Source organism: Metarhizium brunneum, chromosome 2 (genome assembly GCF_013426205.1).
Source record: "Metarhizium brunneum chromosome 2, complete sequence".
Classification (NCBI taxonomy): domain Eukaryota; kingdom Fungi; phylum Ascomycota; class Sordariomycetes; order Hypocreales; family Clavicipitaceae; genus Metarhizium; species Metarhizium brunneum.
In genome coordinates this window covers 5,154,137-5,180,512 of record NC_089423.1, presented here as the reverse complement: position 1 = coordinate 5,180,512, position 26,376 = coordinate 5,154,137, and the positions used below count along the sequence as shown (strand labels likewise).

Below are 26,376 nucleotides of genomic sequence, written 5' to 3'. Positions count from 1 at the left end.
ATCCGCCAGTCAACTCGGCAGGGACCCGTGACAGTCACAAGCAAGATGCCGCCCGTGTTATCAAGCCTCATCAGCTTAGCCCTATGATGCTTGCTTGAACCCATGTACGAGATATGATACGTCAGAAAAGGACGTGATGGTGTGTGAATTGACGCCTCATCATCGGCTAAAAGGGGGGAGGATTCTTTAGCAGCATGACTATATTGATCCACTCACCTGCAGAATATGTTGAATCGAGTCTCTTCAATCTTCAATCGGCAAGTGCCCAATCAAACGACCAGAGCAACAGACATGACTTGCTGCTCAGCGTGTATTGAAATTATCGTGCCCAGTCAGTTCTCTGCCGCTCGATGGCTTTGCTGGCACAAACGGAGGCGGGAGCCCCAGCGAATCTCGGCCGCCCACACTCAACAAAGTCAGGCTGGTAACACTGGTTTTGCCACGACCGTTAGAGGAAAGCGATCCAGGTCTCCATCTCAGAAACGGCCTGTCAAATCGTAGGTCCGGTGTACCGTGTAACAAACTACCCGGGGTTCGGGATGCTTCTGTCTTTGAATCTTAATCCGCCTAGACAAGCAGGTGACTTCACCAGTAAACGCAGTGAAACCCACAAAAGACGCCGAAAGTCTCTCCGTACGGCATCGTGACTGGCGGCAAGCGACGGGCCAAACTCATTGACCAGTATCATACCGGCGAGCCAATGCCACCTAGATCTGCCTGCAGCCCCCCCTCCCCCTTCCTGTCCCCCGGAGACGTAAACGGCCCAACGGCCCAGCGTAGTCCTGATGTGACGAGCTGGCATGTGGAGAAGACAGAGTCGGCTCATTATCTGCCCATCTGATGGGTGGGCGCAAATTGTAGCATCCGGGAGAAGCAGCACATCGAGAGGTCACACCAGCGCGCCCGTTCCCTCCGGAAAGTTTGGAAAGTAAAAGACTGCATTCGGTGACGCAATAACGCCGGCAGAAGGCAGAAGCAGCCGGCGAAGGGGGCAGGCCGCCTGTCCACGACATGAAGAGGGAAGAGAGTCGGGGTTCGAGTCGACTGGGAGCGACCCCCTCTCCCCCCCCCAACAGACCGAAGCTTAGGAGGAAACCGAGGCATGCATCCGGCACGCGATTTCTAGTGGTTCGCTTCGAAGCTGTCGAGAACGATACAGCAGACAGCGTGGCGAGTTGTTCAATGCCCACGCGGGATACGAATTACTCGTGGTCATGTTAGGTCCGAGAATTCGAGTGACGCTGTGCCATTCGAAAAGCGAGCGCCTGCCGTGGCACATGGGCTAGAATCGGCAAAACGCCGCCACATGGCAAGAACGACAAGACGTTGACATCTATAATGCCCTAGATAGATTAAGCTAGTCAGAAAATAAAATGGGAGGCATGTAATGTAATTGTTATGCATTATCATTATTTAGCACTATAGCAATAAATTAAAATTACGACCCTAACCCTACCTACAACATTGCACAGCAAATAGACTACCTAGCTAGCTTGACTCAGATAACTCCATGATCCAGACGAAGGGCAAGTAAGACGTACAATTCGTGCCACAGCAACATAGATCAAGTCCCGCTGAAAGTGATACAATATATAGAGATATGTAAATATATAGATATCCCGTCTATCAATAGTAGTACAACTCGTGCTTTTTTTTATCTTTCCTTGGACGGGCGGGCCCCATCCCTCTGAGGCTCTCCCATTCCATCCACCCCAAGCATGTAAGCTCATCTAGCAACAGCCAACCGACCGCTCATGAAAAATTTGGCCGCATTTGTTGCTGCCTAGGTGGTCAAGCATAAACACAGAAGAAAGCAAAAACATTTAGCAATTGTTCCACGCGCCCTGCACTCCTTGTCGTCCCAGTTGTTCCCCTTTGATCTGTTGATACAACGGCAGGCACCTGTAATATAGCACGGTCGTCCAAATAAAATGAAAATTTCGAGGCGGCATAAAGAGTGCATTATCCCCTCATTTATGCATCAACCATGCCGTCTGCGATTGCTAGGCGTTGTTTGGCCGTCTTGGCTCGTTTCCCAGCCGCCTTCCCACGTCCTCTCTTGCCCTTCGTATCGCTTTCGGCAGGGGTTGCTGTGCCAGAGGCTCCAGCTCTGCTTCCGTCGTCAAAATGTCCCTCGCCTGTGCCGTGGTTAGCATTGAGTTGTCATCAGGCACACATATATACAACCAACGACGCAGAGCATTCTTACCTTCATGATACATGTCATCCAAGCTGGCGGGAGCTTCCGCTTTCTTGCGCTTTCCGCCTCTCTTCTTCTGTTTGTCATACTCTCCGGACTCCAAGAGCTCCTTCTCACGACGTTCAATCATTTCAGCCTGCTCGTCATCGGCCAGCCACATGGCAATATCGCGGTTGCGGTTCTCAGGTGCACGACGACCAGAGAAGTCAACGCTGGCACCACCTCCCTGGATAACGACACGTTGAACTTCCTCCTTTTGAAGAGCTCTCTTACGGATTCTCTCTTCAATAGTACCGCGGGTAATGAGGCGATAAACAGTAACTTGCTTCGTCTGACCCAGTCTGTGGGCACGGTCCATGGCTTGCGAGTCAATTGTAGGGTTCCAATCCGAGTCGTAAAAGATGACAGTATCGGCAGAGGTAAGATTGATTCCCAAACCACCCGCACGTGTAGACAGCAAGAAGATGAAGATTTCGGGTCGGGTCTGGAAGTCATGAACAGTGTCACGTCGATCCTCCAGTTTGGTAGAGCCGTCGAGACGGCAATACTTGTAGTTGCGGTAGGTGAGATACTCCTCCATCATATCAATCATGCGAGTCATCTGAAAGTACAGCAGGACTCGGTGACCTTCATTCTTGAGTTTGAACAGCAACTCATCCAGCTTAGCAAGCTTGCCACTGTCGGTAACAAATTTGCGCATAGAGGGGACCACGAATTCGGTGAAGCGCTTCCTCTCGCTGTCGGGCTTGGGGAGGAGGCTACGCGAAGGGTATAGCTCGAGAGGCACCTTTTGTTCAACAAGTGACTTCTCCTCCGCGAAAGTAGGACCGTAGAGAGCCCTACGAATGGCGGGGTTGAACATCATATCCTGGCGTTCTCTGACCGCGCTCATGCTGTTGCATGAAACCTCCACTGGGGGGGCCGAAGCACGAGATCGACCAGCAATCTCCAGTCTGCTCAGACCAGAGTCGTTGTAACTGCCGCGAGCAACATTCATAAGATTGTCGAGGATGCCTTCGGTAGTAATCTCAGCAAGAGGGCGGCGATTTTCTCTGGCGCAAATGTTGAACAATGCGTGCGCAGGAGTGAATGTCTTGTCCTCTCCTTCCTCGTCATAGATGATTGACATTTGGCCAATTCTATCGCTCTTTTGCAGCTCATTGACTGCCCGAGTAAAGAGGCAGTCATGCGTAGCCCTGTAAACGTCCCCAGCAGAGACGTCTGCAAAACGAAGCCAAGAGAACGCCTTTGACTCTTGCGCGTTCTCGCGCACATGGTCAGGGGACCAAATATTCATCATGTGGTTCAGAGCCTTGTTGCGCCATCCAGCCTTGGCATTATCCCTCGAGGCCTTGTTGAGACGACCGCCCTCCGTCCAGACTAACGACGGGAGCTCAAAATTGACCAGACTACGGGTAGAGTAGCCTGCAACAACGGTACTTCCTTCACGCACAAACGAGGCCGTTTCCGCAAAGTAGCCAAAGGAGTATGGAGCAGTAACCTCGGCGCGTTCAAACAGATCTGGATGATTGCAGACTTTTCGGAACTGCATGACCAAGTTCATCAAGGTGCCCGAATCCTGGTCGTCTCCCAGGGTGGCCTTTTCAACGAGGTCCATGATGTTGATCTGGTTCCGAAGATTGGTGTAGTAAGCTCGCTGTCTGTATGTGAGGTTGCAAAACACATCCAGTTCAATCTTATCACCAAGCTCCTTTTGTACGTGTTTCTTGACACGACGGAGCATAAAGGGCTTCAGAATCATGTGGAGACGCTTAAGCTGGTCTTCGTTGAGCTTTGTGTTACTCTGTGCATGAGACTCGATATCCTTGGAGAACCATTCGCTGAATTCGTCGTGGGAGTCGAAAAGGGACGGCATAATGAAGTGGAGGAGCGCCCATAATTCCTGCATGTTGTTCTGAATAGGCGTACCGGTAAGTAGGAGTCTGTTGCGGCAGTGAAAGCCCAACAGAGACTTCCATCGAGAACTCTGGGAGCTCTTGATAGCTTGGGCCTCGTCTAGAATCATGTACTGCCACCGCATCTTTTGGAAATATGCCACATCAGAGACAACTAGCTGGTAAGATGTCACACAGACGTGGAAAGCAGCGTCCTTGCGATATGTCGAGTGCTTCCTGTCCCAGAATTTACGCAGGACCTTCCGGTCCGGTGCACTGCCCCAGTAGGGGAGAATCTTGAACTCGGGAACAAACTTGGCAATTTCCTGTTGCCAGTTGTGCAACGTCGAGGCGGGTGCAACAACCAGGAAGGGTCCCCAGATGTCGTGTTTCTCGGCCAAGTAAGCCATGACAGAGATGGACTGCACTGTCTTTCCGAGGCCCATTTCGTCGGCCAGGATACCATTGATGCCCTGTTCGTACAGGTTGACCAGCCAGTTGAGGCCCTTGAGCTGATACTCCTTGAGCTGCGCGTTGATGAGCTTGGGCTGCTCGACTTCCATTTCTCCAAGACCTGTGGGATTCTGGAAGTTCATCTCGCCTTCTTCATCCATATCCAGGTCACCCTCATTGTTGAAGGCGCGCGCTTTCTTTTGTGCCTCTGCGATAGCATTCTGAGCATTCGCCATCGCAGCGGCCTGCAACTGGGTCTCGTCTTCATTGTCAAAGTCGAGGTTCTCAAAATCGGTAACTCTGTCTCCGACGGGGCCAGATGGCTCCGCAATGTCAAGCTTCTTTTGGGGTATTCCGTTGCTGGGCTGAGCAATGTCAGGGTTATCCGTGCTTCGCTCTACTTCATCGGTCTTGATCTTCTTTCCGATAAAGTGGGAGTACAGCTCGGTCTGTGAGATGAGGAAGTTGAGCTTTCTCTTCTGGCGAGCGGCTTCGCGGTCTGCTTCCTCTCGTCTGGCATTTTCAATCTCCTGCTTCTCGGCAGCCTTGCGCAAGTCACGCTCTTCACGTTCATTACGTTTCCAGAAGCCCATCATATCACGCATAACTCGCTTAGCACGTGCCTGCAGATCCTTGGTGCCCTTGTTGGTCCGTAGCTGCCATCGCTTGGCTTCCTTTGATGCCAGAATAGCCGTCTTTTTGAGGTTGGAGCCCTTTGTCGCGTAGGAGTCAACAGCCATCTTGAAAGTCTTGTTAACATCCTTCCGAGCCATGTCGCGCCAGATCTGCTCATAAATCTGATTGTAGCCCTTGGAGCTAAACTTCTTCTCCAGTTCAGACACCTCGTCCTTTTTCTCCTTGACAGGCTCCTTGCTCTCCTTTGTCTTCTCAGTATCCTTCTCCTTCTCCTTTTCTTTGTTGGATCGGCCCTTGATCTTGATTCGGACCTTGCTCTCCTCCTTGGGGGGAAGTTCCTTGCCCGCATCGAGTAAGGCTTGGGCTGCCTCGGCGGAGTCCTTCTCGGCCTTCTTCTGCTCCTTGGATTTCTTAAGACGCCCTCCTTTGCCTCTGCCCTTCTTGGGAGTGTCAGCATCTGAGGCTAAGAAACTAGACATGGTACCACCCTCCAAGTTGAGCTCCAGATTACGCGCTGGTCCTTTGATGCCCTTTTGCAAGATAAGTTTGGTCTGCTGTGCCTTTTTGCTCGCACGCTCAGCATCGCGCAAGTGCTTCTGGCGCTCGTTTTCATCTGCAGCAGCGTTCGCTCTGGCCAAGGCAGCTTCTTTGAGTTCAATAGTGACAGCCATGGACTTCTCGCGACGTCGCTTCCGCTGCATGTCCTTTTTGCGCTCCTTCTCAGCAAAGAGCTCCTGCTCGCGAACCTCATGAAGCGCCTGGTCGTAAAAGACGTCGTCGTATCGTCGCTTGCCGAGTTCTGAGTGGAGAAGCAATTTTTTAGCCGCGCTCTTGGTGTATTCATCACGTCGAAGACGTCCCTGATCAGCGTCAAAATCAATCATGATGCGTCTGCGCTTTTGGGCACGTTGCTTGTATTCCTGCTCGTCGAATTCGGTCGGGTCGAGGCTCGGTACGTCATTCTCAATCTGAATTTCCGAGTTTGAAATTTTCTTCTCCATTTCACTGGACCACGTCTTGGTAGCTTTTGGCTGGCCATTTGCTAGGCGCTTCGAGGTTGATCGAGGCTGAGGCGACTCCCTCTTCATTGAAGAACGACGTTTACCCTTGGGGGCTTCCGCGTCCCGTATGTCCGATGCTCGGCCTTTTGTTGGTCGTCGGCCAGGCTTCTTCCTCACTACTGACTCTGCTTTTCTGGCCCGAGTCGGTTCGGGTTCGCGTTCGACATCCCTTTCCGGCTCGACTTCAGTGTCACCGTCTTGCTCCGGCTCAAGGGGCTCTGGACTGGGGCCACGCGGCTCGGGTGCGGGCTTTGGTGCAGGCTCAGCACTAGACAGGATGTTGGAAAAGGACATGGGATCAGCCGATCGACCAGGAGTCTAGATTTGCGCTAGATTAGCATCCGAGTTTCCACCAACAGCTGTGCATCTGTTTGAGATGAAAAATGGTACAAACAGGACCGTCTTAATACCAAGAGATGGCTTACATTTGTCGATGATGCAGACACGGGTTTTGAAGGTGAGACCGCGCGGGGCTCTGATTTGATGATGGTTGACATGGTGGAGGAGCCGTTGGTGGTCGAGTTCAAAGTGGCTGCAGGTACATGTCTTTCTGAAGGCGAGGGGAGTTGGGCTGTGCGGCCCGGCGGACTGTGAGAGCCAACTGGCAAGCTCGGGTGAGAGTGAGATAGCGGGCTTCGCGGCCTGTTGTATGACGATCTAGGCGACGTGTAATGACCGTTGTTGTTGCTGTAGTATGAGGATGAGTGATGTTGGTCGGCAGGTGTCCGCTCGTAGGGGTGAGGGTCGCGAGCAGTCTGTGGCGATGGATTCAGATTAGTCCGAGTCAGAAAACGCGTGAGGCGAAACAAGTCGCAGCCATGGTGCCATTAACACGGGTGGTGTGCAATTTTTTTTTTTTTTTTCAGAATTGACGACACAAGGCCCCAGATGACAAAGTGTCAGATTGATATGGCAGATGACCACGACAAGGGCGGATCAGATGAAAGTAGTGACCTCTTCTATTGGGGGCTTTTTTTTTAATTGGACGGTCCCGTGTTGGTGCTGGGTGGACGACGGCAAGTGCAGTCGGAAGAACAAGGCAAAAGAGAGGGAAGGGGAATTGTTGGTTGGTTTGGTCAAGTGTTGAAATTTTGAAAAGGCAGGAAGCAACAAGTGCCGTGCACGAGTGAAATAAGGAAAAAAAGAAGTGGATTGGGCTCGGGCGACGGCTTACCTTTGGCGTGGAGTTCTGGGGCGCGTTGTGCCAGGAGTCGGATACCCTGCGCTCCTTGGTGGTGTCGGTCGTGGGGTCGTAGACTCGGCCTGATGCCGGCTTGTCGCGAGTGTGATGAAGGGATTGATGATGAGAGTCGGGCGATGAGGCAGGCGGCGGGTAGTAATTGGACGCCGATGACGCCGGGGGGTGTCGAGGCGACACTGGAGGTGCCCCGTGCTGGTGGTGATGATCGCGGCTACTCGACGTGGACGGGTTCGAGGACGTCGAGGGGGGAGGCAGCGGCGGGGGACCAGCAGCACCGGCTGGCGATGAGGATGAGGACGCCATGTAGGGGGACGACGATGCTACACGGCCGGCAGCCGCGGGTGCAGAGCCGTGGCCGTGGTGACGATGTCCGGTGCCGATGGCGTGGTGGTGAGCGACGGAGCTGTGGTGCAGCGGCGGCGACAGCCTCGGAGGCGATTGGAGGGGCGGGCTGGCAGCAGAGCCGTGGCTGTGGTGGTGGTGATGATGGCCGCTGGCCGAGGTGGTGATGCTGGCGTTGGTGTTGCGGCCGGGAGATGCAAAGGGAGGAGGAGCATGGAAAGTTGAGGCAGACATGGAGGCAGAGGCAGAGGCAGAGGCCGAGCTGGCATTGGCGTTGGCGCTGGCGCTGGTGTGGGCGCGGGCGTGAGCGTGGGCGGAGCCAGTTGGGACGGTTGGTGAGCGCAGGCTGAAGCTGGCTGCACTGGCGGTTGTGGAGGATGAATCCAGGTGCCGATGCGCTGCGCTCCCTGCATGCGCATTCATCACGTCGCGCGCCGCAGCGTGGTGCTGGTGTCTGTCGTGGCCGCGGCCGTGTCTGTCCATGTCGCCCTCGCCTTTGCCGTCGCCTTGCGCCCGCGGCAGCACCGTCGACCGGAAGCTGTTGTCCATGGCAGAGCAATGCGTCCCCAGCAGCGCGCGAGGTTTGTGAGTCTGCTGTGAGTCTATGTCTGCGCAGCCTGGCTGGCCGCGGAGATGGCGCAACCCGCGAGGGACTCCAGACACTAGACGGTCACAGCCAAGACCAGCCGGCGGTGCCTGGGGACTTGTCTCGTTTGTTCGGCTACGAAGAATAGTGGTCTAAGGTCACGAACCCATGCGTGCGAGAACGTTGACGTTGTCGCGCGTGAGGAAATCTGCTTCTGGCCAGCTCTGCAAAATTCGGCGCTGCTTGCTCTCCTCGCCCGAGATGTAAAGGCGCACGCCGGTCACGGCCAAGGATACCGAGTACAGCAAGTACCTGGGTATTAGATGCGAGACGCAAGATGGCTCACGAGAGTCAGGTTGGCATGGGCCGGATGAATCGCCCACGGGTCTCGCTTGCGAGTGACGCGGAGAAGCGGTACGCCGGTGATGTCTGGCGAGTCAATGTGTTAAATCCACTCCGGTATGTGAGTCCCAGGAATGATGTCTGGCCAAGGTGGCGATATAATGGTGTTGAGGCAGCCGATGGTCGAGGCAGGTGCGATGGGGATGGTCAAAGGATGCAAAGAGAAGGGGAAAGGGGGCAGGCGGAAAAGAAAATCACAGCCACTGATGATGCCCTGCTGGTACAGACAAAGCCGAGTTGTGATGGCGGATGATGTTGCAGCAGGGCACACCTGGGCACTTTGGTCTGGCGTGTTGGCCCCAAGTTCGCCAGGAGCCGACGCTGGACCACGCAGATGTATGTATTCTTAGCCCGGAGGATGGAGTCCGGAGTACATGCCTGTGTCTGCATGTAAGTACGGTCCAGCATGTACTTGGGATGTGTGTACCTGCCAGGATCGTGTGGAGCCGGGCAAGCCGCGCCGATGCGAGCATCTACAGGACTGCAGCCGAAGGGCCAGGGCAGCAACAGCAGTAGCATTGATCTGCAGTACAGAAGACGGAGCACGGGGTACGGGGTAGTGTACGTAAGTACTTTCAATGATACAACTACAAGCGAAAGTGACCACGCCTCCGGAGGGGCTAGAGGGCTGCGAAACATTCACTCAACCCCGAAAAGTGCACAGATATACTTGAGGCCTTTGCGTGTTTCCAACTCGTCCAGTCTCGTCGTGGATCTGGTCTATTTACTCCGTATCCCGGGCATGATTCGTGCGAGCGACGCGCCAGTGTGCGGGTGAGCCACGTCCCCGGTGGTGCGCATGTGGGTATTATCTCTGCCTCGAGAATGAAAAGTCAACTTGGAGCAAAAGTGAACGGGGCCCCGACTTGGACCACGACCAGCCGACCACACACACTCTCGCCCGCAACACCCGACGAAATTTTGCCCCCAATGGTTTGACACGCAATTGGACTCTACAGTAGGTCGCCAGATCCCCCTCCAAAGCCCAACACATTGCCGTCCATCCACCACGCCGGCCGCGGTGAAATGCCTCGCCAACGACGGCCATGCCGGCCATTTATAAACACCACGCTATCTTCTAAACTTGTCAGAGACATCGCCGGGGACCACCCGGGAAATAGCCTGCAGCCAATGAGCAGTCGCCCTCGGCTCTGACATGCACGTATGCGGAATCTGTCAGCGGGAGCTACTTTTGGTCCACGTCCACAGAGGTACTACTACTACTACTAGTAGTACCACGAGGCAAGCGCAGGGCAAGGCAGGTACCGCCCAGAGGGAACGCCGCCGTCAACGGTGTGCCGTGCCAGTGCTGAAGTCTGGCGTCACCCAAGGCCAAGTCGCCAGGTACAAGGTACCTCCAAGCACCCACCCAACCCGAGGCGTGGCTGTCAGGACAAAAACCACTGGACATCTGGCCCAAACCCAACGAGATCAAAAGAGTCAAGTCAACAAGCCAAGCAGCAGGTAATGATGCTAGTACTTGACTTTATCAGTAGTACCGAGTCTCTGTTGGTACAGGCTGCTGGCCCGGTGGTGAAGAATCGCACCCAACGGCCTAGTGTCACGTCCTGCACCAAGACGCAAGCGCACGCGGCCTTGATCAAACACAACATTGAAAGGCGTTGACATCTCGCCCCCCCTCCAACAAGAAATCACCTTGACACTTTAAATGTTGGTCGGGGAGCAAACTTGGCGACCCAAGTGCTGCCAGCGGCGTACAGCAGCCGCCCATGCCGTGGGACCGAAAAGCATCAATCGCTCCGTGTCCCCTTTCAGCCCCAAATCGCAGCGCCTGCAGTCAGCTTTCTTCCCGCCCTCCGCATTTCAAGGCTTCGGTGAGCCACGGTGCAAATCAGCTCCATTGATTTAAAGTACTTGGAGGGAAACGTGTGCTCCGTCCGGGTAGTTGACCCAAGTTGGAAAGGGGGAAGGGCGTGATGCTTCTTGACTCGAGAACTCAGCAGTCCGGCAAGGTTGGGCCTTGCGTTGCCGTCAGCATTGTTCATGCCGGCAAACCCGCCTGGCCAGCAACCGTGCAAGGATTGTGGCAGCCGCGCCTGCCATGTAACCCAAAACTCGTGCAGTAAGCAGTAAGCAGGCCATGTTGTGGTGTTTTCAAGAAGCTCCAAATAGAGAAGGGGGGGGACCGCCTGGAATCCAATCACCACCGTCTTTTTGGTCACGGTCCACTTTTCCCTAAAACACGCGAAGTCCACTTGGCCCAACGCTGAAGGTCAAGCACAAATGTTCGCCTCCATTGTTATTGGTCCTCGCTGCAAGGGAGGCTGCTGTTTGTGAAGCCTTATGGGAATCTCAACATCTCGTCTTCAGGGTTTCTGGTGTACTCCTCTCACAGAGACAAATGTCAAAATTCACGCAGATATTTGTGCAAGTCACATGTTTGCGCAGTAATTACGTATGCAACAAGTTCTTTTATGTAGACGTCTGCTATTTGTGCAGAGCGTTGGAGCTACAACTCCTCCAAAAAAAAAGAAAGGGGGGACAAATGAGAAATGTGCCAAGTCTATCCCGTAACACAAGCATCTGGTCATGAATGCATGCAACTCACATCTAAAAGGGTATCGCGGCCATGCCTCAGCGTCAATGCGGCGTTTCCTGGTTCACGTCATTCCTGATGACGACGCCGCCCGCCGCTATATATCATGCCGTCGCAAACCCCGTCATGCCATTTTCGTCATACCGTCTATGCCCAAGTATTCAATCTTATTTCCATTCTCAAAGAAACTAAACCCAATTACACAGCACCAGCTGAAATCATCTTCTTGCGCAGATAGTTCTTGTAATCGCCAATTGTGCCGTCCCATACCTGAATGGTCTGGTTTTCGCACACAAGAATTTGCTTGGCAATCTTGTCCAAAAGTCTATTGCAACAGTTAGTCATCGAACCTTTGTCAAAATGAAGTTGGCATTGGCACATACCGGAAGTCGTGGGAGACGACAACAACACCACCGCTAAAGGCGTTGATGGCATCAGCCAGACTGTCAATAGTGGGGATATCAAGACCGTTGGTAGGCTCGTCAAGCAGAAGCATGTTGGGCCCGTCAATGGCCAGCAGGGCAAAAACGATTCTGCTCTTCTGACCTTCGGAGAGAGTGCCCATCAGAGCAGTCTGCGACTCGCCAGTCAAACCATATCGGCCAAGCTGCTGACGCCAGAACTGGTAATCCTGGGACTTCTCCTTGTACTTGTCTCGTACAAAGTCGAGCGCCGACTTGGTGAGATCCAGCTGCTCAGCACTGTGCTGGGAGTAAAGTCCGAGCTTCAAGTGGGTGTGGCGAGTGACGGAACCTCCGGTGGGGGAAAGCTTGCCAGTCATGAGACGCAGCAAAGTAGACTTGCCAACACCGTTGGGGCCGACAAGGGCAGTTCGGGAGTCCATGTCGAAACCAAGGTCCAGGTTGCGATACAGGTCATCAGCTGGGTCTCCAGAGTAAGAGAAGGTGACATTGTCAAAGGACAAGACAGGAGGGGGTAGCTTGTCGACGTCAGCGAATCGGAAAGTGAAGACCTTGTCGGGAGTGACGGGCTGAATGAAACCGTCGGCCTCCATCTTGTCCAGAATCTTCTGTCGCGACTTGGCTTGCCTGACCAAGTTGGCGTATGTACCTGCACTGGCAATGAACTTTTTGATGTGGGCAATTTCTTCCTGCTGCTTGGTGTAGGCCTTCATCTGGTTCGTCTCATTCTCGGCACGTGTCTTGTGGTAAGAGTCGTAGTTACCACCATAGTACTGGAGGAGTCTGTCACGCATATCAATCATGTTGCTGCACACGCCGTTGAGGAAGTCCATTGAGTGGGAAACAAGAACGAGGGTACGATCCCACTTCTTGAGGTACTCTTCGAGCCACACGCAGGCCTCGAGGTCCAAGTGAGCGGTAGGGTCGTCAAGCAGCAACAGCGAAGGCTTCACGAACAGGGCCTTGGCAAGAGCAACTCGCATTCTCCAACCACCAGACATGTCCTTGGTCTTCTTGTGGATGGTCTTTTTGTTGAATCCGAGACCAGTGAGGATGAGTGAGGCACGAGTGGCAAAGGTCGAGGGGTCCATCTTATCCATGTGCTGTAGGAGCAAATATGTTAGCAGCCTGCTAATGAGGCACAGGTTTAAAGGATCCATACATCGTAAAGGTCAATAAGAACGGGGCTTTCGGGGCCTTCGTCCTCGAGGAGCTTCTCGGCAAGCTTGTCGAGACGCTCCAGTTCCATCTCGGCCTCCTTGACAACCCATTCCAGAGCGCCGAGATCGCTGGGAGGAGCGCCTTCGTTCAGAAGATAGATGTCAATGTGCTCGGGAATGGGGAATTCTCGGGCAGCAATGGCCTTGAGGAGTGTACTCTTTCCGCAACCATTTTCACCGAGGAGACCGTATCGGCGGCCAAAGGACAATTCCAGGGTCGAGTCGGTGATGAGGACGCGGCCGTGGAACACCAAGCTGGTGCTGGTTATTTTGACGTCCTTGCTGGCATGGGTCGATGACAAAACACCGGTGGTGACTCGATCCGAGATACCGTGCTTGTCCATCTGCTCAGCGAGGCGCTTCACCTCGTCAAGCTTCTCTCCAGAAGTGGCGGGGGCGTCGTCCCGGATAACATTGCCGTTGGCATCGAGCTCGGGCTCCTTGGCCTTTGCCTTGGCTCCCTTTCCGGCCTTGGTTTTGCCCTCGGCAGCCTTCTTGGCGAGTCTCTTTTCCTTGGAAGCGGAAGGAGGCATTTCGGCGGTTCGATTAGAAAACAACGACAAAGAACGGTGAACAAAAATTTAGAACAGCGAGGGGACGGTTGTCGGGTTCAAAGGAACGTCACGAAACCGAATGCCGTATGTCGTCGTGCGTTACTTGGGCACAGTAACACAAATGCTCGACTAGGAAATAAGTGTGAGTCTGTTCCGGATGAAGAAGAGAAAAAGAAAAGGGTTGAGCCAAGCGGCAAGACAAGTGTTGCACTCCCAAGTCGTAGGTTCCGCTGGCAAAAGCCGTCGAAAAAGATAATGGAGGCGGGGTGGATTTTTGGATGGTGGGGCGCAGCCAGAATTTTTTGGTTCGATAAGACAGACTCTGACTCTAATGATACATGTCAGGCATCAAACTAAGGCATTAACTAAGCCAGGGCACACAAAATTCCTTCGGCATCGCCACTGGGGCGGAAGTTTGTTTCAAAGGGGCAGGGACTACGGAGTAGAGGCATGCTATTTTCTGTGCGACTTTATTGCAGTGCAAGGCTCAATGGAGCAGTCATTCCAGCAGTTCGTATTTCTGGTTGTATTTACGGCTGCACCTTTTTGTGTACCACGACTGATAAATTTTTGGTGGGCGGCAGTTACGACGGCTTGACGTCATGTTGTGCCTTCCGTTCTTGCCCGATAAGATTTGATAAAAAATTTTGCCACCCTATTAGGCTCGCTACCCTACAGCGACTGTGCATGGTCGCTGGGGTGGTTCCAATTCAAGCACCCGAATCTGCAGGACTGTAGAATTTGGAAAGTACACAAGCAATCATTCTATTATTTTTATCTAAATCAGTAGGTCGTGACGGGTATAGAACTGGTTTGTAGTAGACAGCCGCAAACGTCGAATTTGATGCCCAGGGCCACTTTCCAATTTGGTTACTGTCAATTCCAAACAGATAACTTCCACAATTTCCAGACTCGCAACGAGCAAATGAACAAAGTGCCTTTGGCGCACAGCGTCTCTCATTCTTGTAGCCTCCTCATGATAAGTTCCGCTGGAACCACCTGAGGCTGTGCCTCTCCCAGCGTGCGTCTCGCCAACTCCTCCGCGCCCTCGACGTAACCAGGATATGGCAAGGACGTCAAGGTTCTCGACAGATGTCTAGAACAACGGCCGTTTGAATGCACCAAAGCTGAGCTTTCTGAATTCTGTGGTCTCGACCGGTATACGGATGGATCTGTCGACTTGTCGGCAATGATGCCTCGTCTTTGAGTGTCCATGTCCTCTGGGGTGCGTTGGCTTGTTTTTTCTTTGCGGTTCTGAGTTCGACAGATGCAAGTGTGTCTCATCAGCGACAGAAAGTCACAACTGCATCCTAGTGAGTACTGCCGTCCTTTGCTTTTTTTCAATCGTTGGGTTGGAGAGCCTTACTGCATGGTATGTCCCATATAGTCCTGTGCAGCAGATCTCACCGCAATGCCCGTCATATCACATCAATGCTCTCTCAGCTGCGATAATTCCATATTGTACAGAACGCACGAAATGCCGAATACGTCTCCCCCCCTTGCGGAGCTAAATAGATTTATTTGCTAAAGCTGATGCCTAGAAGCTGCATTTTCGCATAAATTCAATCGCCCAAGGTGGCATCGTGCGGTGCCATGGCGCCAGGCAGCAGATTAAGCCATGTGCATTTAGATATGGCTTTGTATCACTGTAATGGGTACCACTGGAAGGAACAAAGAAAACAATGGCGTTTTCCCCCTATGCGGTACACGAAAAAACATCGAAACGATTAAAGTATACATGCAGTCAGTAGACTAGGCGTCCACGTCTGGATCTAGCCCGTCATATGCCGTTCCAGTTTTCAAATCAACATCCCTATTAGTTGCCACTCGCGGATTTGCTGCTTCACTCTGCTCAAACTTGGCTTCTGCAAGTCTGCCTGGATCGTTGATGGAACCGGGCTCGGATGCGAATGCTTTCTGGACACCATCTTGTACATCTTGGTTATCAAAACCACCTCCCTTCAGATTCTTGCCATGCGAGCCGCCCTTGTCCGAAACGTGTTGGCTGCTGACACATGACGGCGCGGATTCGGCAGTAGAGTCATCCGCATGGGAGCGAGGAATGGCTCTGGAGGAAACATCGCCGGGCTCAGCATTGCGGTTTTTGGCGAATTCGCCATCGGCTCTGTATGATTCTGCTGCTAGGGAATCGGTTTGAACGTCGCCGGCCGATTCACGCGTGACGGGGGCATTTTCCCCAGCGTTAACCTGAGCTATTAGCTTAAGTGAGTCAAAGGGGAGGATCCTGTTCGGCTCGTCCATGATATTACCTTGGTGCCTGCACTAGACCCTCCACTGCGAGTTTGGACCGAAGACATTGTGGCCGTATGGATTAGAAATAAGAATACAGTATGTTTGAAACTTGCCGATATTATGTTTCATTCAATACCCGCGAAGAATGATATACAACCTATGATATCTTGAAAGGCCTCCGAGATATATATATAGCGACTAGCCGTCTTCTTACATGACATCATGACGCATCATCACCAAGAGTCGCTGGCGGACAACACCCTCACGTAGCCAAACTGCTTACTGGTCAAAGCAGCCCCCAAACAGCCAGTTACATCATTTCCAAGTTTTGTAAGAAGATGTATGTACCCCACAGGGAGGAAGTAGTAATGGGAGATGTGAATGGATTGGCGATCTCATAATGTGTTGTCAAATCTAATCATGACTCTCACACTGGTCATTGGCTCTACTCGTATGCACTTTTCCCGCTCAACGCAGTAGATACCTAGGTAATTTCCCGAGCGAGGAGCTGTCGAATTTGTAACATTTCATGTACAGCAGGAAATTCAACATGGCCTGAAATGACGAAGAACTCATGGCCGTTGGCGTCCGAGACCGTTATTGTTGGGGGGGTTGCATTTGACGTGGTGGCGGGCGAAGTGTCCGGGAACTACATACAGAAGACGTCATAGAACGGTCGTTCGAAATGTGTGAACAGGATAAACAATGGGGAAATTTTGTTGACGCCACGCTGAATCAACGGTCCGCAAAGTACATGCTTGCAGTCATGTTGAGCCTCGTGATTGATTAGAAGCGGACCTTGAAGCCTCAAGGTGTTTGCATAAAGCCCAGATGCCGGCGAAGGGAAGCCGTCATAGCAAAAGAAAATCGAGGACTGTCAGAGGAGAATGGCCGAATTGTCGAATGTAGAATCCCAGTGCCTTATAAGGACAGCTTTCTTGCCAAAAACCCTGGCCTGTAGATGTACCATAACTCTGTAGATACTAATAATGTGATCAACCCTGATCAATCTGTCACGCAATGATGATCATTATCATAGGTTGAATCATTGAAATAGAAGACCCCGTCAGCGTCAACATGGATGTGAGTTTGCAATCCCAAGCTCCAAGTGAGCACGTGCGGGAAGCAACAAGGCAAAGGCTTGTGACAGGTAACTTTTTGCAACAACAGCCGCCACATTTATCAAGTCTGGCCCGTGGCCTTTCACAGCCGATCAGCAACGCGAAGACGAAGATGTAGACCTGGAGCTGTTCACGGGAGACCTTGGAGTGCATCGGTTGGTCGTATTGTGTCTTGGGGCACGCCACCAATTCTAGGCGCACGACATCCAGAGGCAACTGCCTTTTGACCATGCTGGAACTGGGGCCGAAGCAAAGAAGCATGCTGAAAAGTGATATATAATATGCGATCCACAAAGCTGGAGAATTCGACAATCCTCCCAATCACTGTTCAATCTCAACTATCTCAACTCAGGCGCTCGTGGCTGGGAGTAGCATTCTAGGGGATGAGTGCCGCAACGATTATACAGACGCAAGTAGATGGGAAAATGGGAGATCATCGAGAGCCTCGCCACAACAGCATTCTCCATACAACACACTGTATGTGGGACGATGATGGCCCAACCTTCGAACAAACGATGCGGCCCGTTCAACAGTGTGATGCTTGGTTTCTTGGCAACCAGGACAGGTGAAGCGGCAAAGCTGGCCTGTTATAAGCCTAGTGAAAACCAGACTGAGATTGCGGCGCGCAAGGATATATAGCATGGGCCCGGCGCAATGTGGATGCTTTCAATTTCTACGAGAATCGAGACGGGTTCGGCAGCGGATGAAGACTCTTAGCGAGAAACTTGGTCGAGGTAAATTGCAACCAAAGCGGCACGAGGGGTTGAGTTGCTTGGCAGCTTGAATAACATCGATAGTTGGCCAGGAGGCCAAATTTCGAGACCTTCTCGTCCGTCGCTTGCTGAAAGCCAAGAGTTGCGAGCAGTTCTTTATTTCAATAGAAGTTCACCACCCAGCGACTCGGCTGCAGTAGCTGGACCGCCAAAGGGATCCGAGGAACGGGTAACTGACGGTGGACGTCAAGGGATGAAGGTCGATCACTTTGGCTGGCGCGTAGTCTAGAATCTGAAAGAGAGCTAGACAAGCGGGCTCATCCTGACATCGGTGACACTTGACAAGCGGAGGAGATGAGAATGGCAAGTATGAATAGGCAGTGGGAACGGTGGCTATGCCCGGGACAAGTGAATGAATGCAGCTTTGTTTGCATTCGTTGGATTCTGACGGTTTCCACAACGAATTGGGCTACCGGCGCGAATCTACTGTACTTGCTTTGATATACGCATTTCGATCTTGGTATGATGCCGAGTTTGGACAGGCACATGAGTTGGAATCAGCAATATTGATGCGGATTGGCATTCTGCCCCCCATTGCACTGCCAGAATTGTGGATGGGGAGGATTTGCAGAAACTAACCGAAGGTCAACACACGGCATTTATTTTTAACTAAAAGGGGAGATGGCTCAGTGATGGGAGTGAATCTCTGGCAATACGAGCTTGACGCCTCTGCACTGCCATGCTGAATTCGGAGCAGCGTTTGGGGAATCGAGTGGTTGTTTCTGGAGAATGTGTCAGGCGAAGGTGAGGATGGCTCGACTGGCTCCAAATGCGGAGATGCTGGTCGTCCCATTCCTTCTGTGCTCCTGGGCATGCACTGGATGTATGTTGTCTTTGGTTGTTTTGGGAGACTAACGAATGCCAAGCTACCTTTGTCGTAGGCGGCTTGCACTTTTGACGCCGTGTCGAGGCAGAGACAGAGAGAGAGATGCGGAGGAAAGGAAGATGTGGTTGTTGCGAGGAAGAAGCCAAGCCCATCGAAGCCGCCTAGGCAGGCCCCACTTGGCCAAGGCTGTTCTGGTTCGTCTGGGTTGGCGGCGGACCTGCATAAACAAGCGTGGCAATGAGACTGACTGACAAGACAATGTCATTGACAGCAAAGTTGAAGGACGGAATTGGCGTTTCAGGGCTGACGCCCAAGGTGCTCAACGGAAAGGCGGCAGCAAAGTTGAAAGATGTCGATGCGAGAGGATAGGACGGACCGAGATGCTCTGGCAATGCCGTTAGTGTCTGGTTCTTTGCTAGCCACCCACCCAACGACCCAACGCGCGCCATTCAGACTAACTAGCATGGGGCATCACCTCCTTTTGGCCACCCGCCTTGAAAATTCATCAGTCATCAAAGTCCAGATGTCACCAATTGCCGCCAGGAGATCGCCCCTGGACCGATCATCACAAACAAGCTCGTCTGTTTATGTACATATGGTGCTGCGCCTCGCGCTGGCCAGGAGAAGTGGGGGCGATCAGAGGGCGTTCAGGGGGTTGCCCAGGGAGTTGTTCAGGGAAGAAACGGTGGCCCAGTGCCCCAGCCAGTTGGACGGCGCATGAGTTCCAGTGATGCAACTCTAAGCCTGTTCGGGGCACTGGGGGGTTCGAAGAGGCTGTGCCGCTACGCTGATGTCTGCTGTGGGGTTCGCTGGGGGGTCTAGCGCCTCACGCCTCCCGCCTGTGCATGTGGTCGGTCGATGTCAGATCCTACGGTAAGCGTTATGTACAGGTGGTCTGGTGTAAATAACCCCCAGGTGCCTTGTTTCATTGGCCGAAAGTCTGGCGACATAGGGGAGTTCCAGACAGGTGCCGACAGCGATTCGAGAGGTTCCAAAGAGAATTATGGGGAAAGGATGTTTTAAATTATGACATTAGGTTCGGTACAAAATATTAGAGGTTCTTCATGCCCAAATGTACTTCGACCTCCCCCTAATGAATAGCTCCTATTGGCTCTATGGCACTTGGCCCCGTGTGCCTGTTTTGTACTCCGTACCGGTGGCTAATAAAACACAGGGGTTTGCGCTGAACCGTGCCGTCTGGGTGGCCGTTCGACCCAGTCTGCTAGCCTGAGCCAATCAATCCCCGCGCTGGCCCCCTGGATATCCATTTGAGGGATTGGCGCCAGCCAATTTCCTTATTCTCCATCTGATGGCAAACCCCTGGCTTGTGGTCGCCGCCTCCTGTGTTGTTGGCTTGCCTTCTCTTTCGTTCCTTCTCCAACTTCACTTTGGTCAAAACCACACTCGTTTCCCGATCTCAAAAGCTACGGTTTTGGCTCTGAGGTCTCTTCTTCATCATCTTCTTTTTCTTCTTTTTAATACGCGTCTAATTTTTACCAATAGAGGTTGGCTGCCTCATTTGTTACGCCTTTTCTGACACTCCTTACCGACCATAGCAAGCTACAACAACTTTTTGAACTACATTCCTGACACTCCTTGGAAATACTCGTCAAGTTTTTTTCTCTTTTTCACATTTGCAACTGTTCAACCCGTAAAGAACAAGAGAACAAGCTTCCGCATTTGCAGTATTCGAATCCCGCCAACATGGGACTAGCTAAGCTTTCGTTGGCGTTCCTTGCCGTCGCAGGGAACGCCCTGGCCGCCGCCGACATTGAGCCCATCGAGGTCAAGGTCCGTTGACAGCATTGTTTTTATTACGCCTTAGAAACCAATTTCTGACAAAAGCACTTGCATCCATACAGGGCTCCAAATTCTTCTACAAAAACGGAACTCAGTTCTACATGAAGGGTATTGCTTACCAGCAGGAAGTCGGCGCCGGTGGTTCTTCTTCCTCCTCCTCCGATACAAAGAAGAACTACGTCGACCCTCTCTCTGATGAGACTGTTTGTAAGCGTGATGTCCCTCTTCTCAAGGAGCTCGGCACCAACGTCATTCGAACCTACGCCATCGACCCCAAGGCCGACCACAAGGCCTGCATGGAGCTGCTGCAGGATGCCGGCATTTACATCGTGTCCGATCTCAGCGAGCCCGACAAGTCCATCAACCGCGACACTCCTCAGTGGAACACTGCCCTGTTTGAGCGTTACACGGCTGTCATTGATGAGCTTGCCCAGTACCCCAACGTCATCGGCTTCTTTGCTGGAAACGAGGTTTCCAACGCTAAGAACAATACCGCTGCCTCTGCCTTTGTCAAGGCCGCTGTTCGAGACACCAAGGCCTACATAAAGAACAACAAGAAGATTACCAGATGGCTTGGTGTTGGCTACGCCGCCAACGATGACAAGGATATTCGCGCTGAGATTGCCGACTACTTCAACTGCAACACTGTCGAAGAGTCCATTGATTTCTGGGGTTACAACATCTACTCTTGGTGTGGAAAGAGCTCTATGCAGAAGTCCGGCTATGATCAGCAGGTTAAATTCTTTGAGAACTACTCTGTCCCTGTATTCTTTGCCGAGTATGGTTGCAACAACGACGGCGCTGCCAACCGTATCTTTGACGAAACCACCGCCCTCTACTCTGATGACATGACTGGCACCTTCAGCGGTGGTATCGTCTACATGTACTACCAGGAGGCCAACGATTACGGTCTGGTCAAGGTTTCTGGCGGCAAAGCCACCAAGCTCAAGGACTTTGACGCCCTGAAGAAGAAGGTCAACGGGGCCACACCCAAGACCTTGGAAATGTCCGAGTACAAGCCCGGTGGCAAGATGAACGAGTGCCCCAAGTTGACCGACAACTGGCAGGCTAACAAGGCCCTCCCTCCTACCCCCGACAAGAGTCTCTGCTCCTGCATGGCCAAGTCCCGTGCTTGCGTCCCCAAGTCCGGCCTCGCTGTCAAGAAATTCGGCGACATCTTTGGCTTCATCTGCAAGGCCTCTCCCGAATCTTGCGCCGGTATCAATGGCAATGCCACTACTGGTGTCTACGGTGCCTACAGCATGTGCAGCGATGAGGAGAAGCTTGCCTACGTTCTTGATGCCTATTACAGCAGCCAGAAGAAGGCCAAGGATGCTTGCGACTTTGACGGCTCCGCTGAGACCCAGAGTGCCAACTCTGACTCCTCTTGCTCCGATGCCCTGGCCAAGGCTAGTGACACTAACAAGAAGGCCGCCACCGCTACCTCTCCCATCGGCGGCGGCGGCAATGCCAAGGCTACTAGTAGTAGCGACAATTTTGCCGTTCATGGCGCCCCCGTTGCCCGTATCTTCGCCATTGGCGACTTTGCTGTGGGCCTCTACATGTTGGTGGCCCTTTGCGTTGGTGCTGGTATGGTTGCTCTGTAAATTGCGTGATGTATATACCTTGGTGGAAGTTGTTTTTGGAGCGTACATATTGTATGGTTCTGGTGTCGGATTCGGACTTTGTCAGCTGTCGTCTTCGGACTATTTTTGTATCAAGCATTGCTGTTGCCTACTTTCCGTGGCACAATAGAAATGAGCAAACCACTTATTCAAGGACGTGTCGTATTTCGTTTTCTCTTGTTTCGTGTAATGTGGGTGTCTATGAATGGGCTGTTTCACAGCTCGTGACAACGGGCATTTGATATTGGCTGGGATGACGATGTGGTCCAGCTGAAGCGGGGACCTGTCAACTCGGTGATACCACATCTGACTGAATCGGCCAACAACCACGACAGAACGATATAAACTGGGAGGAAACATTTACAAACGTATGCAAGGAATAAACTCCGACTTCCTATCCTCGCAAACGTAAATCGCGCCTTGAATCAAGCTTCTATGTACTTTGACGCAAGGCAGTAATATTGACTATTATGGCAGGCTCCTCTAAGCACAAAGTACGGAGTACACGAGGCAACGACCACATCACATGACGTCAGGCCGGAATGGCGTTCATCCTCGACGTCACACACGCACTGACACATCTTCATCGTCAATTTTCTTTCTTTTTCTTTGACGTATTTGTTTTATTTCGTTTCATTTTAGAAGCTACCATCTGCGGAGTGTGCTTTATCCGGCACCGCCACCCAAGACATCGTCATAGGACAGGCAGCTGGCCATGCCTTCCATGCCGCAAACTAATGGGGCAGACTCGGTGTCACTAGGTCAGCCTTCATTTCTTCATGACTTGAGGGCATTCTTGAAGGAGTGGATTCGATTGAATTGGATGGATGTGCTCCTGATGCTAACCATCGGCGCCTTGAGTATGTGCGTACGTGTCGACATGACCACCTTCACATCCTGGGTGTACCCATGTTAAAGCTAACACGAGACTGGTAGGTTTATTATGCCCCGATCAAGGTAGTGCGAACCTTTCCCATCACATTCAATGGCTCGGGGGATATCGTGTATCCCGAATGGGCCTACCCCTACCGCGGTTGGATTTTGCCAGCGTGGTTCTCGGGGCTGGTTTCCATCCTTGGACCTATACTTGTCTATCTGCTTGCCCAGGTTCGAATCAAGTCGGCTTGGGACGCCAGCAATGCCATCATGGGCACAATGTGGGCCGTCTCACTTGGGACGATCTTCCAAGTGACTATCAAGCAGCTCATAGGCGGATTCCGACCATACTTTCTTGATGTGTGCGAACCGGACATCTCCCTGGCAAGAAGACACAACAAGACTGGATTGAACGCGGTTGGGTTCCAGCAAGTCATGTACACCACAGAAGTATGCACGCAAACCGACACCTGGCGACTCAAGGAGGCGGTTACATCATTTCCAAGCGGCCATTCAACCGCGGCCTTTGCGGGTTTTTTCTTCTTGTTTCTTTGGTTGAATGCGAAGCTGAAAGTCTGGGCGGACCACAAACCGGCATTTTGGAAACTGGCACTGACAATGAGCCCACTGCTCGCAGCCGTCATGATAGCCTGCTCACTCACTATTGACGCCGCGCACAACTGGTACGATATAGTGAGTGGATCGATGATTGGCATCGTCATGGCCGTCGCTTCGTACCGGTCCACGTATGCCGCCGTGCTGGATTGGAGGTTCAACCATTTGCCGCTGCGGGAGACTGAGCCTTTCGGTTACGAGTGTGATATTGTGACGCAGACGGTTACACGTAGCGTCGGATGGGGGAGAGGTGTGCACGGTTTCAACGAGCCAGGTGAGCGCGACAGCCGTGATTTCTGCGGACATGATCCGACGGAAGCGCAGAGGAGCGACATAGGCGAGACAGGTGTCGGAGGCAGACCCACGAGGCGGGCTATTGCAAGGTCATATCACAGAGCTGGAGAACTTGGCACATGAGAGCTGAGAGGTGTTGCAACTATTGGTGCTTGATTACCATTTCTGGTGAAACGCCTGATACTTTTTTTTTTACGTTATTTACCCTAGTTGACACTTTTTTCTAGCTCCCGTCTCAGAATTTCTGTAACTCGACTCTTTGTCATCTCCCATCATGAACAATTCACATCATAACTCCAGTCTCGGACCCCTAGGCCATGCCCGGCTCACATCTTAATGGCTGGCAGCGAGAGCCGCCTCCCTCTCCTTGATGATCTTGGCCGCCGACGGCCGGCTCTTCAACTTGGCAAACCAGGCGTCGTAGGCGTCATAGCCCGACAGGTCCAAAAGGTCGCCGGCCATGCTGGAAACCGCCACGGCCCACGGGACAAACATGAGATCGGCGTAGGTCAACTTGTCGCCGACCAGATACTCGGTCTTTTGCTTCTTCAGGTGGGCGTCGATGACGCCCGTCACGCGGCGAACCTCCTTGGCGTAGCGGTCGATTGCCGACTGGAGCTTTTCGGGGTGGTACCGCGTGAACCAGATGAGCTGGCCAAAGTACGGGCCCTGGCCCGACATTTGGAAGTGCTCCCAGACGCGGGTCTGGTACTTTTCGGGCGTGCTGGTGTACTGGAGCTTGTTGGCGGTGTCATACGTGTCGATGAGGTAGTCGATTATGGCGCCAGACTGTGTGGTGTGTTGTTAGCACGGGGGGCCTGAGTTGTTGAAGGGCAATGTTGAAGTGTCCCTTTTTTTATTAGTACGTACCTCCCAGAGACTGATGCCGGTGTTGGGGTCCTCGAGGACGGGGACCCGTCCATTGGGGTTCAGCGAGATGAAGGGCTCTTCTTTGACTTGCTTGAAGTCGAGAAACTTGTGCTCGTAGGGGAGGCCGAGCTCCTCGAGGATGATGGCTACCTTCCACGGGTTGGGGCCGCCCGCGTGGGAGTGGAGGGTCATGGTCTTGAGGCTGGCCATTTTCGGTGATGGTTTACTTTTGGGGGGTTGGAGCTGGAGTTGGAGCTGGTGCTGGAGCTGGTTTGAGTTGATGGTGTGCGTGAGGATGGTGAAGTTGGGGGCGAGAGTTTTGGAGTCGTGGGACAAAGTCAATTGATATACTCGTCTCCAAACTATCAAGGTACGCGTACTACTTTAGCTTTTCCTCCAGTGACATGCAGAATCATCCAATCTCTATTGAGGCCTTCTCCACGCAAACCTCGAGGCGCTCGGCGCCGGGACTGTGGACATGACATGTAGCGCACGGCGCAAGTGGGTAGCTTACCAATCGGCCATAATGCTGATTAGAAATAAATGCCTAGTTCACGGCCAAGCGGTTTTCCGGCGCGGCCAGGGAGACTGGGGAGGGGGGGGGACGTCTGTCTGGGCTCAATGAAACTCGGCGACCTGACCCGGGCGGCTAACAAGCGGATCATCGCCGATGGTTGCGTCGTCTATTGCTGCGGTGATTCCTCATCATGAGAGAGGGGGACTTTGTGGGCGGATAACAAACAAGGCCGACGACATCGAGATTAGTCGGTGGATGCTGGCGGGCTCCGAGTGGGCGGACGCGGACAACAATGGATCAGCGCAATTAGGATAAATGATAAATGCTACAGAGTCATTGCCGCGCTAGACGACGAAAATATATAGCAGTCTAGTCCTGTTGGCGGCTGTGGATGTTCATAGTGTTGTATGTATGTACTAGTACTAGTACTAGTACTAGTACTAGCACTAGCAGCACTCCATACTAGCAGTACTCCATACTAGCAGTATTTCGTTGCTCGGGGCCGAGGGCCAAGGGCAGAAAGCGCTTATTCCCGTTTTGGCTGAAACAACTGCTCTAACCGGAACCAAGAGGTGGAACGTACATGAGGTCATTGTCTCCTCCCTCTCGGGTTCCAACTCGAGTCCCCGTGGAGGCCCGCTTACCGATGTGATGCTATTAATAAAAACTGCTCTGTGGTTCCCGGCCCCGATATCCGGGCCGCAAAGTTGGTCAGAATCATGTCATGGTCCGTCAGCAGCGCCGGCAGTGATTTATACCCGGGCATGTTTTGCTGCTGGGCCATTCAGAAGAGGGCATTGCGTACTCCTCTTTCCATATTGAGCAATGCATGTGCCCCCGACACCCGACACGTGTATGTAGGTACATGTACGTAGGGTATGTGCTTGAGTACAATTCAGACCCTGAATGTTTAGCACATGATAAAGGGGGTTGCAGCCAACATTGAACCAAGAGGAATTATTAGAAAGAGCATGCGACTCCATGTCGTGGGGGGGAAAGTACGTAATGGGCTAATAAAAATCTCTTATCAATACAAGTTATTATTAAAAAATTATTGCTCTTTTATCAACATACTTGCATTATGATTCATAGCTATTAATATAAATCAAAAGTGCTCTTATTACTAAAAGTGCCCCTATTCGCTCCCTTCAGGGGAGAATCCCCACAAACTTCAACTTGACTTGTCAGGTCAATCACTCATGGCTAAACTTACACGCGTTGGAGTGCTTGAATTGGCTGGCGGAGTGCTCGACTTGGCGTTGGCAGTGGCCTGATGC

At 52.5% G+C, this 26,376-nt stretch overlaps 6 protein-coding genes across 6 annotated transcripts; 2 read left to right on the top strand and 4 right to left on the bottom strand.

Annotated features, from left to right (window-relative positions):
* Positions 1 to 1,974: 1,974 nt before the first annotated feature.
* INO80 (Chromatin-remodeling ATPase INO80) lies at positions 1,975 to 8,337 on the bottom strand (the record flags this gene model as incomplete). Its single annotated transcript, XM_014689178.1, has 4 exons — positions 1,975 to 2,138; positions 2,210 to 6,563; positions 6,671 to 7,000; positions 7,420 to 8,337. 4 exons carry the CDS (start codon positions 8,335 to 8,337, stop codon positions 1,975 to 1,977), a joined length of 5,766 nt encoding a protein of 1,921 aa, XP_014544664.1.
* A 3,194-nt stretch (positions 8,338 to 11,531) lies between these two features.
* ARB1 (ABC transporter ATP-binding protein ARB1) lies at positions 11,532 to 13,508 on the bottom strand (the record flags this gene model as incomplete). The annotated part of the gene is made up of 3 exons (XM_014689177.1): positions 11,532 to 11,658; positions 11,717 to 12,858; positions 12,918 to 13,508. The coding sequence occupies 3 exons, from the start codon at positions 13,506 to 13,508 to the stop codon at positions 11,532 to 11,534; spliced, it is 1,860 nt and encodes a 619-aa protein (XP_014544663.1).
* Positions 13,509 to 15,281: 1,773 nt separating this feature from the next.
* On the bottom strand, positions 15,282 to 15,847 carry G6M90_00g045020 (uncharacterized protein; the record flags this gene model as incomplete). Its single annotated transcript, XM_014689176.2, has 2 exons — positions 15,282 to 15,737; positions 15,800 to 15,847. The coding sequence occupies 2 exons, from the start codon at positions 15,845 to 15,847 to the stop codon at positions 15,282 to 15,284; spliced, it is 504 nt and encodes a 167-aa protein (XP_014544662.2).
* A 4,359-nt stretch (positions 15,848 to 20,206) lies between these two features.
* On the top strand, positions 20,207 to 21,909 carry GAS1 (1,3-beta-glucanosyltransferase; the record flags this gene model as incomplete). Its single annotated transcript, XM_014689175.1, has 2 exons — positions 20,207 to 20,293; positions 20,365 to 21,909. 2 exons carry the CDS (start codon positions 20,207 to 20,209, stop codon positions 21,907 to 21,909), a joined length of 1,632 nt encoding a protein of 543 aa, XP_014544661.1.
* A 733-nt stretch (positions 21,910 to 22,642) lies between these two features.
* On the top strand, positions 22,643 to 23,835 carry Y8928 (PA-phosphatase related-family protein; the record flags this gene model as incomplete). The annotated part of the gene is made up of 2 exons (XM_014689174.1): positions 22,643 to 22,795; positions 22,864 to 23,835. 2 exons carry the CDS (start codon positions 22,643 to 22,645, stop codon positions 23,833 to 23,835), a joined length of 1,125 nt encoding a protein of 374 aa, XP_014544660.1.
* Positions 23,836 to 24,045: 210 nt separating this feature from the next.
* OpS6 (Glutathione S-transferase-like protein OpS6) lies at positions 24,046 to 24,792 on the bottom strand (the record flags this gene model as incomplete). Its single annotated transcript, XM_014689173.1, has 2 exons — positions 24,046 to 24,501; positions 24,583 to 24,792. 2 exons carry the CDS (start codon positions 24,790 to 24,792, stop codon positions 24,046 to 24,048), a joined length of 666 nt encoding a protein of 221 aa, XP_014544659.1.
* Positions 24,793 to 26,376: the final 1,584 nt, after the last annotated feature.